At 39.1% G+C, this 12,091-nt stretch overlaps 1 protein-coding gene across 1 annotated transcript in view; it reads left to right on the top strand.

The window, feature by feature from the left end:
- Positions 1-12,091, top strand: part of USH2A (usherin) — a 949,135-nt gene that overhangs the window by 175,487 nt on the left and 761,557 nt on the right. Inside the window, exon 13 of the mRNA XM_004700145.2 lies at positions 10,861-11,044. Within this exon, the coding sequence (XP_004700202.1) occupies positions 10,861-11,044 (184 nt within the window). The remainder of the gene's footprint in view (positions 1-10,860; positions 11,045-12,091) is intronic.

Raw genomic sequence — 12,091 nt, 5'->3', positions numbered from 1 at the left:
GTTCTAGGCATATATTCTGGAATTACTTCTGATTATTTCCTTCTCCCTGGTTTTATAGTCTATTGTTAGTTAGATAATGAATCTCCTGGGCTAATTCTCTCATTCTCTCGCTTTCTCTCTCTGTCTCTCTCTGTCTCTCTCTCTCTCTCTCTCTCTCTCTCTCTCGTGTGTGTATGTGTGTATGTTTGTGTTTCTCACAATATCTATGTAATATGGGGGTTAGGAGAGTATTCCACTAGATTTTAACCTATAGTTCTTCTATTTATTTATTTTTTCCTAGGGCTATCATATGTTTAATCTTAAAACAATCTTTCTCATTCTCTGGCATACATGGCTATAAAATCTTAGAAATCTTTGTTAAATGAAAACATCAAAATGTGAAGCTATTATTTCTCCATGTAGCCTTCATTTAAGTCTGTACACTTCTGAAGGTGGTATTTCCATCTTCCCAACTCTTCCCTGGTGGTTGTGAGTTGACCTGAAATCTGAAAGGTCAGCAGTTCAAAACCACCAGTGGCTTGGTGTGAGAAAAAAGAGGCTTTCTACTCCATTCAGAAATTCATGGGGCAGTTCTACCCAGTCTTATACGTATCGTTGAGTCAGCATGGACTTGAAGGCAGTGAGTTTGGGCTGTTTTTAACCCTACCTTGAATAATTTTGCAGTTGATACCATGTTAAAATGGCAATATGAGCCTAGGGGACAGGTTGTCCATGATGGCGAAAGAAGTTCATCAGTGCTACTTCCCGGGATTTTCCTCACCAGTGCCGTTTTCCGTCTTCTTAAAACCTCTTCCTGATAAGCCCGTGATCATCGTGTGTCCTTTGAAAAAATCTAACACGATTACTTTGGGGGGATCCTCAAACCACTTGCCATATTCTTCTGAGCTGACCTCTCTCTCTCTTGAATTTAACTGGCCCAGCAGATCCCTTCAGAAGCCACTGTTTTATCTAAACTTACTTATTGAACCCACCCTACAGAGATTAAGATGAATGTATTACTGAGGAAACATATCTGCAGCAATCCACTGATCGTGGAGACCTGCTTAGACATCTTTTGTTTAGAAAAAAAATCATTGAATGTATGAATTGGAGCTCTAGTAGCAAGACTTTATGGGATAACCTTACATATATCCATATAATACTCTGCCTTTTGGGTGAACATATCTTTTTCTTCTCCAAAGCTATTAGTTTTCTCAAAAAACCTCCCCCACCCTGTCCCCACCTTGGTGTACATTGAATTGGTTTATCTCAAGTTCTATCTTTGTTTGATATTTACCTTTAATTTTAAAAGCTTTACTGAGATGTCTGGAGATTCGCGTCCGCCACTTCTTATGAAAGATTATGCCCATGGAAAACTGATGGGAAGTGAGTGTGAGGATGTGTGTTTATATGTGTATGTATGAGGGTATAAGTGTGTACATGTACATGCCTACACCCTCATATTTGCTGATCCTGGGGCCCCTGATGTAGGACAGTTATGGCAAGGGGAGCAGTCTTTTATTGCCACTCCTCTCAATTGTTACCTACCAATACAGGTCTCCCTTGTATTGGTAGGTAACCTTTCACATAATCCTTGCTCATTGTAGCTCTTCATCCCTTACGCCTGGAGTCCCTGAATGTAAATCTGCTCTGGTTTTCCATTTAAGAAACGGTGTACTATTTTTCATAAAGGTGGGAGAGAGGCAATCTCCTACTTGGAGACAGGATCACCTGTAGCTCCTACCTGACTTCGGAAGTCTCTGCAGGCTCTAACCCTAACCTTTCCCACCGGATCAGGCAGTTCCTTGTCGTCTTGTCCACTGGCAGACATTTGTCATCGGATGCTTTTTTCACATCTGTTCTTTGTTTCTGTTGAATTTCTGAGATTCCCCAAGGGAAATATGCACTCTTCGCTGAAAGTCTCCTTCTCATATGTGCTTGGGTGCAATCTTTTCAGACAAAATCTTTGGAACCCTTCTTAATACTTGTTTTTTGTTTAATCTGCACCTTTTTGTTCTGACTGAAAGGAATCCTGTTGGTTTTGCTGTCCAACATGGGCAGTCACTTGTCACCTGGTCCTGGGGCAAGCCTCTGTGTCCTCCACTTGGACTACAGAACTGCCTTCTGGACTCTCCGCTCTCTTCTTTTCCCTGTGCAGTCAGTTTTCAACACACAACCTCGGTGGCCCTACTAAAATTCAGTTAGATTGTGTCACTCCATCAAAACCTGATTAGAAAGCACCACCAAATGACAAGATTTCTCTGATTTCATGGTCGAAGAGTCTTCAGATAATTTGTTCCTTCCTGTCAACAGGTCTCATTGCTGTTCCTCAGACTTGTCCGATGCTCTATGAGGTATGGAGAGCGATGCCTGCATAGTCAGTCAGTGCTTCCAATATACGAAGCGATATCAGAATGTTATTGGAGAAGTCCATTAGCTGTTCATTGCAATTTTCCCTAAACTTTTTGAAGGCCTCTTGTGTTTACTGAGTTAGTGACTAATTACAGAAAAAACAGCCTGAATGGAATTATCCTCTTTTTAAGCTATGTGAGTGGTTCATGAACCACACAGAGAAGGGATGTGTTGTTGTACCCTGCAAAGGAGAATATTACTGAACATTTAGTTTTAACAAAAAAGAATACTCATCTATTATGTAAGACTCAAAGTGGTCTCGCCTCCCTTTTTCTTTCTTCTTTTCCATGAGGTTAGTGGGGTTCTTTTAGCTTCAGAAACCCTATTTTGAATGTTTGCTTTCTGCCTTTCTTCTTTCTTCCAGTACAACTTGAATTGAAAAGAACGCTTCACCGAGGGATCGTTATGATAAGCATGTGTTTCACAGTGGCCAATTCTTCAGTATGTGCATTACAATGCATGGCTGCAATCGGAAGCTTTCCATCTGCCTTTAAGCACATCAGAGAGCCCTCCAGCACACATTTCAGGGGAAGCACCACTCTGGTGTGTGTGAACCCTGGGGCGTGGAGAGAGAAGTCCTGGCTTGGAGTGGTGTGGACTAGCCAGCCTAAAGGGTTCTGCCTTCTTATTTCATCTGTGATTGTAAATATTACTGGACCTTCATAGACAACTACACACAGATTCTTGTCCCACTTTCTCAAAAACCATTATTAAGGAAGGTGCATATAATGAAACCTCATGTATTATTAACCTAACCTTACTATGAATGTACAAGGAATAGGCTTAATTCAACTAAAATTTATAGGCAATTTGTTAAAGCAGCAGTGCACATTAGAAGGTACATTAGAGCCACATTGGTTTTAATATGCCATTCAATAACTTGAACAGAGGTTAAAAATGCTGCTTAACCTCCATTAAGTATTTTTAAAATGCTTTAATTTAAAATTATTTGGAGTGTGTATACATATATGAATGTACACATAGCAACACTAATAAATAAAGCACTAAATATGTTTTGCTGGGTCTTTTTCTTCAGTGCCGGATGACCTCGTAATGTTCAGCAGCAGGCACTTAATCAGAGGCCAGGCTGAGAAAGGCAGGGAAGGATGTCAAGGCATGCCGAGCCAGTGACCCACCCTTGTCCTTGAGGACTAGAGGCAGAGAGGGTTTATTGAAGACTCCGCAGCTTTGGAATAAAACAAAGGCTAATTTATAACGAAAACAGCTTTGTATGGCACGTTTTGTACTAATAGGACAATTCCTCATGCTTCCCCCTGGTTTTTGCTTTGGGTTTTGTTTTATAATTCATACAGACTATTAGAAAATAAAGCAAAGTATCTTGTTTCAGTAAGCATCAAATTATATTTGTTAAGTAATGAGCTCATAAACCAGAATTGCATGCCAGACATTGCCGAACAAATTAGGTGGCAGACGTTCCATTGGAAACTGGTGCATCAAAGCTGAAATGGGATTATGCCACATACGGTGGTCTTTGGTGAAACAACTTTGTATATTGACATACTATTGTTCCTTTTCCCATAGATAGACGTGAGTCTCAGAATAGCTGTCTCTTCCTTCATAAATTCAACAAAGGAATCGCTTCATAGGAACTGAGGGCCACGATCCTAGGCACACTTTTTTTTTGGGGGGGCAGCCATTGACAGTCATTATTTAAACTTTACAGGAAAACACCACTGTGTGGAGTAAGCTTAGTTACAATCACAGTGATGAACCCATTATTTCCTGATTATTCTGTGTGACACACACGGCCATAGGTTTTTACTTGCATGTTGTTATTGTATGTGGTTGATTGATTTTAACTTACAGTGACCTTATAGGACCCAATAGAACTGCCCTGTGGTGTTGTCTAGGCTTAGATCTTTATGGGGGCAGACTGCCATGTCTTTTCCCCTACAGAACCACTGGTGAGTTTGAACTGTCAACCTATTGGTTATCATCATTCTATTTTAATATATACAATATTTCTATGTTGGAGTTGCCAGCATTATTGCCATTTAAAGTAAGGGGTGTGGAAGCAAATTATGAAGAGTAATTGAGAAATTCAGGTCCATTTGATCCCTGTAACTTATACATGTAACCTGGAACTTTTTCTGAACAACTCAATATCTTTTCATAAATTATTACTCAATGAGTATTTGAAGGAGGGTTAAAATAAATACGATTCCAAATGTGTGTGACCATTCCCCACCCCCAAGTCTACCCCGACTTGTGATTGTGGCTTACTGCTGCAGTTCCTGACATTTCCTGTTTGTTGTGGAGGATCCAAGTAATAGGCACAAATTGAAAATAGACAGGCTTTATGAAAAGTGGAGAAAAGGATCCAGAAATGTGATGATCTTCAAGAACTAAGTTGGAGAAATTTTAGAATGGCCAAAAAGTGAGACATTGAAACATACACATGATAAATATTGAAATGTAGAAAAATGAGAACAGGGCATTTATGAATTCTGCTGTGGATTAAGAATGTACACATATTTGTGTGTATTACGATATCATCAGAGTTGTTATTTTTTATATTTATTGTTAATATTTATAAATCTTTGAAAATATGCTCATGATAATCACTTCAGTAGTAAAAATAAATTTTATATATAATATAGATGCCCAATAGAATGTTTTTACTTTATGAGTATATTTTATCTGTGTTCCAGAAAGAGAAAACATAGTTTGGGGGTGACATTTACTTTTTTGTACCTCTGTTCCATCTGTTGCCAAATGTAATTTTTAAAATTTCTTGTGCCTGATTCATATACATTCCCTGCCATCCTTCGGGCTGCCCTGCCCCCTCACTCCTGCGACTCATAGACTTATGTGTACCATTCTCCTGTTCAATGTTAAAGAAATGGATGCATATTTTTAAGAGGTAGCCGATACTCATCCATTCACTCAGTCATCCATCAGTTCAAGTGTTTGTGCATCTTTTTTGTAAACATGTGTTGAAGACAGTGCTATGTACCAGGGACTGTACTAGTACAGAATAGACCAGCGCCAGTGTATGAGTGGGCTTCAATGAGTTCATGGGAAAATCCCATTATCTTTCAATTCCATTTTCCATGAACTTTTTGGAGCCCTCCATATTAACACTTTAATGTCTAGTAGGGGAAACTGATTCATATGTAACTGCAATACATTGTGATTGGAAATGTACAATAAATAGAGGTAGTTGGTGGATACATCTTGAAGGATGAGGAGCAGAGAGAGCATGTTGGACAAAGGCATTACTGAACTAGATGTTGAAATTCAATAGGAGTTGGCAAGTGCCTCAAAGTCCAACAGTTCAGGAAGAAGCAATTGGAGTGGCACTGCTGTTCCATGTAAAGCATATCTAGACTCATTGAAAACCATTTAAAAAATAAGAGAAATTAAATCTCGAGAGGAACAATGTTAATGTAACTGAAACTTGGTTAATCTGTCAAATAATAACTTTAGAATGATATTTATATGAAAATACAAAATGGAGGAAAATAGCTATTTTTTTTAATTAGAAAAGTAATACTGCCCTCACCTCACATCTCATTCTGAAAACATTTATTTGTAAAACCAATACTAACATGGTCCCCTGCTGCATAGTATAGGTGAGCTAGAAATGCTTCCCTAAATTCTTCATGTTGTGTCCATTCTCTAGCTCAGGATGAGAGTCGTTTCTTTTAAATGGCTTATAATTAGTGCTTAGTCTCACTCTGTCCTCCTTTTCTGAATAAGGCCCAGAGGTTAAGCTTGTTTTCTCCCTCCCATTTGAAGACCTTGGCATAGTCTCCCTGTTCATTGTCCTCAGGAGGGACATTGCTAGGAAATGGGCTCTTCTTTTATGCCCAGGACAGGTCTGGTGCTGTGCAAACAGCCACTACAGGAGATAATACCAGTCGCTTCGCTAATAACTTTGAAGGCCAAGGATTGTGCGAGCCTCTTCCCTGATAAAGCGGCACGATTTAATGATATGGTAACTGTGCTTTAGCTATATACTATGTTGTTTTCCACTTGAGACTTGTCTCAACTGGGACCAGGGTTAGCTGACATAAAACTGGGGGGAAATAATAAACTTTAGTGGGCTGATTGGTGCTGTCTGTGTGTGAACTCACAGCGCCGCAGAGTGAAAGGTAATAATGTTGCTCTAATGACTAGGCTTAAAAGCATCATTCTTGGGGAGAAATCTCAAAACTACCAGTTAAAATGAACCCGAAGCTTAGATGAGGAATGAGAAGTGAGATGGATGGAGGAAGATCAGGAAAAACCTGAGTAAAAGAAAATAAATTTAGATCGCTTATCTTTAAGCTAGACTCCGGAGTTGATGTTAAGGCAGGAGGGAAGGGAGAATGTTGTTTTCTATAGTTGGAACTCATAAAAGGCGAGGTAATGGTCTAGAATTAGGCACATTCAGGTGAGGCAAGAGGTAATCTTTGAGCAGGAAGTTACCTGAGTCATACTAATTAGAACTGCTTAAAAATAGGACAACTAAAATACTAGTGGGATTAACCTTTAGAATCACGCTCCTGAGAGAAGAGGAAAAGTCTTTTCCTTGAAGGCCCACCTTCAGGTCGCAGCCCCGTAAGTGCTCTTTAACATGCTTTTGTTCCTTTCAGCTGCCTGCTCTGGTTATCGTGGTGTACTTTCCCTACACAACCTGGCCTCTCCAGTCTCCAGCACCCAAACACATCCTTTTGGTCTTACAGATTGAGCAAATGAATAATTTCTTATAGAAATCAACACTAATAGTGCCAGAATTCATTGTGGCCCAAAACTATCATCATGAGTCTAAATTAATTCTACTTCTAGGTGTCTGTGCTAATGGGTAATTTATCCAAATTGGAGAGCAGTTAGTACACGCATGATGTCATCATCATGAATGGAATGGCCCTGGGATCTTTACAGGAAGAAAAATAGATAGAATCACAGTCACAGTGGTCTGGTATCCCAAATAGAAACCTTCAAAATTTGTGATTCGGATCATATGATGAAGCACAAGAAGTATATATAGATTAGCATGGTCACACTCTATTCCTGGAAAAGGCAAATTAGTGTCGTGGGATATGAAGAAGCAACTGGCACATGCTGCTTGTAAATTACTACACACACACAAAAGACAGATTAGTCAACGTGTTCCAAATCAGTGGCACAGATTTTGAGCTTCTTTTCTTTTCTTTTTATTTAATACAAAGTTTTAATTTTATTTTTATATATCATTTTATTGGGAGCTCTTACAGATATCATGACATTCCATCGTTCAATCACATCAAGCAGTATTATACAATTGCTACCACAGTCAGTTTCAAAACATTTTCTTTCTTCTTGAAATCCTTGGTATCAACTCCCCTTGATCTCCTCCCTCTCCTACCTTTTCCCCCAGGAACCCTTATTTATTTATTTATTTTGCTGTACCTTAAACCATCCAATATATCTACTCACATACAATTCTGTTGTTCACTCCCCTTGATAGGGATTATACAGTCATCAATGCTTCCCATTCTCCACCTTCCCCATCTCTCTTCCCATACCCTCGGGGAACCAGTACTCCTGTTACTGTTTGAAGGGTTATCTATCTTGGCTTTCATATATCAAACAATTCCGTGCAGTGACAGGATCAATACGATGTTTTTAATTGTTAGGTCCTTTAAGCTTTCTATGAGAGAACATGAAGGACCTCACTCCACAAGTTCACTGCCATCAAGTGGAGTATGACACTCAGAAACCGTATGGGGCAGAGTGGGACCTCCACTGTGAGTTTCCGAGATTGTAACTTTTTATGAGAATACCAAGCCTCATTTTTATCCTGCAGAGCAGCTGGTAGTTTCAAACTGTTGACCTCGTCTTTGGCAGCCCAATGCATAACCCGCTACACTGGGAGAGTTGCTAGCAGGACTGAGAAGAAGAACTCAGACTAAATTGGTGGCTATGAAAGGTTGGTTTACTTTAAACTACAACCGCGAATGTGTTTTAGAATCTCCAATTACTTTATTTCCCATAGAAGAGTTTGGGTGCACTTTACGTGCATGCTTTCAATAACACTGGCAATTTATATGTCTTAAACCAATAATCTTAGTAACTGATCAATTATTTTCATTTGCCAGAAATTATTCATTAGAAGCTGTATCAGATCCCACTCCAAAATTGTTTCCACATTCCTTATAGCACTATATATAAGACTATGTGCATGCATGTATGTGCATGGGTATGTACATAAACATACAAACATTACACAACCCCAGGAAAATGCTCTTCCTCATAGTCCCGTTTCTTAATTCAAATATCTGATGTAGTTCTAATTTTTAACTGTTGACTTCTTTCTTCTGGATGCAAGAGATATTAACTAAGTTCAGTATGTCCTTAATTCCCATTTTCTTTCTTTCCTTTTTCTATAAGAGAAGAAATATGAGTTCTGTAAATCAGCTAAGACCTCAATTCTCTTTCATTTTGGATAGCATCTGTGAGTCTCAATGCCTACTTAATAATTTGGCATAATTAAAAATTAATTCACCACAAATGTACTGGTTCATGAGAAGATGATGGTGAATTAGACATATGTGGTTCCTGACCTTTTGAAGTTTCACCTGGAAAAAAACCCACAGATTAATTGCAATTTTCAGGAAGACTCAAAAGAAAATGAACCGAATGCTAAGAAACTACAACAGGCACACCTAAGGAAGGTGACTCAAAGGAGTCATACTTCAAGGAAGCCTGACACATGTAGGAATCAGATACACAGAAGAGGTAGGCTCAGAGCCATTCCGGTGGATAGAACAGCTTATGCAAAGCCCTTGGGCATCAAGAGTGAGTTGAAGCTATTTAGATAGGTAGAAACGGTAAGAATGGACACTATATACTATGGATTTAGATCCCTTTCCCTAGAGGAAACAGGAAAACATCAAACAGATTTAAATAGAGGAAAGAAATATTGAGAATTTACTTTGAAAAACATTATTCCAGCTACATTATGAAAAACAAATGAGGTAGAAACTATGGGACACCATTAGCTGAGACAATTTGGGGTTTGAATGTAGGTTATACTATTTGCAATTCTATCTGTTTAGAAAACTTACAGTCTTTCTAACCCTCAGTATTCTTATCTGTATAATAGATTTGAAGTAGTTATTGTTATATTAGAGTTGCTGGAAGAGTAACAACACTGTAAATATAGAAAGAAGCCTAGCGGTTGTCTCTGGTCCATGCTGGTAGCTGTGGCGTGCATGGTGACTTCCTGAGGGCAGTGACAGCCTGGTGAAGAGGGGAAGATTTATGGTAGAATCCACAGGAATTCCTTTTTACTTTATTTTTTAAATCATTTTATTAGGGGCTCATACAACTCTTATCACAATCCATACATACATCAATTGTGTAAAGCGCATTTGTACATTCATTGCCCTCATCATTCTCAAAACATTTCCTCTCCACTTAAGCCCCCGGCATTAGCTCCTCATTTTTCCCCTTCCTCCCCGTTTCCCCCTCCCTCATGAGCCCTTGATAATTTATAAATTATTATTTTGTCATATCTTGCCCTGTCCGACGTCTCCCTTCACCCACTTTTCTGTTGTCCGTCCCCCAGGGAGGAGGTCACATATAGTTCCTTATAATCGGTTCCCTCTTTCCTACCCACTCTCCCTCTACCCTCCCTGTTTCGCCACCCACACCACTGGTCCTGCAGGGCTCATCTGCCCTGGATTCCCTGTATTTTCAGTTCCTATCTGTACCAGTGTACATCCTCTGGTCTAGCCAGACTTGCAAGGTTGAATTCGAGTCATGGTAGTGGGCGGGAAGGAAACATTTAGGAATTGGAGGAAAGTTATATTTTTCATCGTTGTTACATCGCACCCTGACTGGCTCATCTCCTCCCCAAGACCCCTCTGCAAGAGGATCTCCGGTGGCCTACTAATGGGCTTTGGGTCTCCACTCCACACTCCCCCAATCAAGAAATTCCTTTTTAGTTGGTGTGGAGATGAGTGGAGGACTGCAAGGTTGTCAGAGTAGGAAAATACAGGATATCAGTTAAATTTTCATTTCAGATAGCAATATGTTTTTAGTATGAACAAATATTTCAGGGGTATACCTATAGTAAAAAAATGATTCTGTATCAGTGATAAAAATTTAACTTGTCAATTTTATTTGACAACCCTACCAAGAATGTTTCAAGGTTCTAACTTGATCAACAGGACAGCTAGTGTTGACTTTTGGTAAAAAGGAGGTGACTAAAGGAGGACCAGGGTTTAGTGGACAGATAGAAGAAAGCTTTAACAAAATTGAATTTTAGGTATCGGTGAGAAACTTGTGATGCACATTATTGACTCAATATTTCTTTGATCACAGTCGATATACTATTTAAAACAAATATAGCCACAGTTTTATTCAGCATTATGTAGTGCTACAATACAACATTCTGTTTTTCTATATAAGCAAACTACTATTTTTAAAATAAAAACTGCATCATAAATATATAACTTTTGATTTCTTAATTTCCAGGTTTTTATATTTCTCCAAGCAATGCCACTGGTTGCCTACCATGTTCATGCCATATAACAGGTGCAGTTAATCAAATCTGTGATAGCCTCACTGGTCAGTGTGTTTGCCAAGATACTTCCATTGCCGGGCAAAATTGTGACCATTGCAAGGATCATTATTTTGGATTTGATCATCAGACTGGCAGGTAAGAATTTACAGCTTAGTATTTATATTTGCAAAGCTATTGTATTTGATTTTCGTCAGCTGTGAAGCAGTATGTTCTGTAAACCGTATCCTCTTTAGTTTGTGGATGCATTTTGTTATACTTTGACATATCCACATATAAAGCAGAATGGTAAATTTTGAATATTTCCTTTGGATATTGCTTATAGAATAATCATACCAGGATCTGGGGTGCAGGATTTGTGTAGTAATACTCAGAAGTCCGCAAGGAGATTTTGATATTTTTTAACAAAAGAACGATATGTATGAAAAGAGAAAATTCCACTTTTATCTGTTCTCAATGCTGAAACTTAAGATAAAATCCTTTTCCCTCAGGGGGCTTATGATCCGGATGTGGAGAAAGATAGGCAAAGGGATAGCTGTAGAAATAAATGCACAAACATGCACACAAAGAAAGGTACCTGTTAGCTAATATATGTGTGTATTTTCTTATTCTACATGGCCCCAGAATTTATCGTCGACTTCTTTAATGATTTTATTTTACCCCTTTACATTTCATTTCCTTTTAAATTTCAATTTAAAGATGGGTGAATGCAAAATATTTTTGAGAACAAGGGGGCTCAGAGCAGAGACCCCAAACCCATCTGTAGACAATAGGACATCCCCTCACAGAAGGGTCACAAGGAAGGGATAAGTCATTCAGGGCTCAGTATAGCAGCGATGAAACATACAATATTCCTCTAGTTCCTTAAGGCATCCACACACCCCACTATCATCACCTCAGTCCTGCCTTTCGGTTTAGGCTAGAGAGGATCATGTACATTAATACAGAATCTGAGACAGATAGACCCCTCAGGAACAGAAATGGGAGTAGTGATACCAGGACGATAGGGGAAAGGTGGGGGGAGGAGGGGAGAAAGGGGAAACTGATCTCATTGATGGACTCATTCTTCCCCCACATTTCTGTTGTTCAGCCCCCTGGGGGTGGGGGAATAATGCCATTTCCTTAATGTCCCATGACTTATCCCATTTCCTCCTTTAATTTTTGGTTTCCATTCCACCTTATCCC

The sequence above is a fragment of the Echinops telfairi genome, unplaced genomic scaffold, assembly GCF_000313985.2.
Source record: "Echinops telfairi isolate 266 unplaced genomic scaffold, ASM31398v2 ScPeMD7_7424;HRSCAF=8462, whole genome shotgun sequence".
Taxonomy (NCBI): Eukaryota; Metazoa; Chordata; class Mammalia; order Afrosoricida; family Tenrecidae; genus Echinops; species Echinops telfairi.
This window is presented reverse-complemented; position numbering and strand designations above follow the sequence as displayed.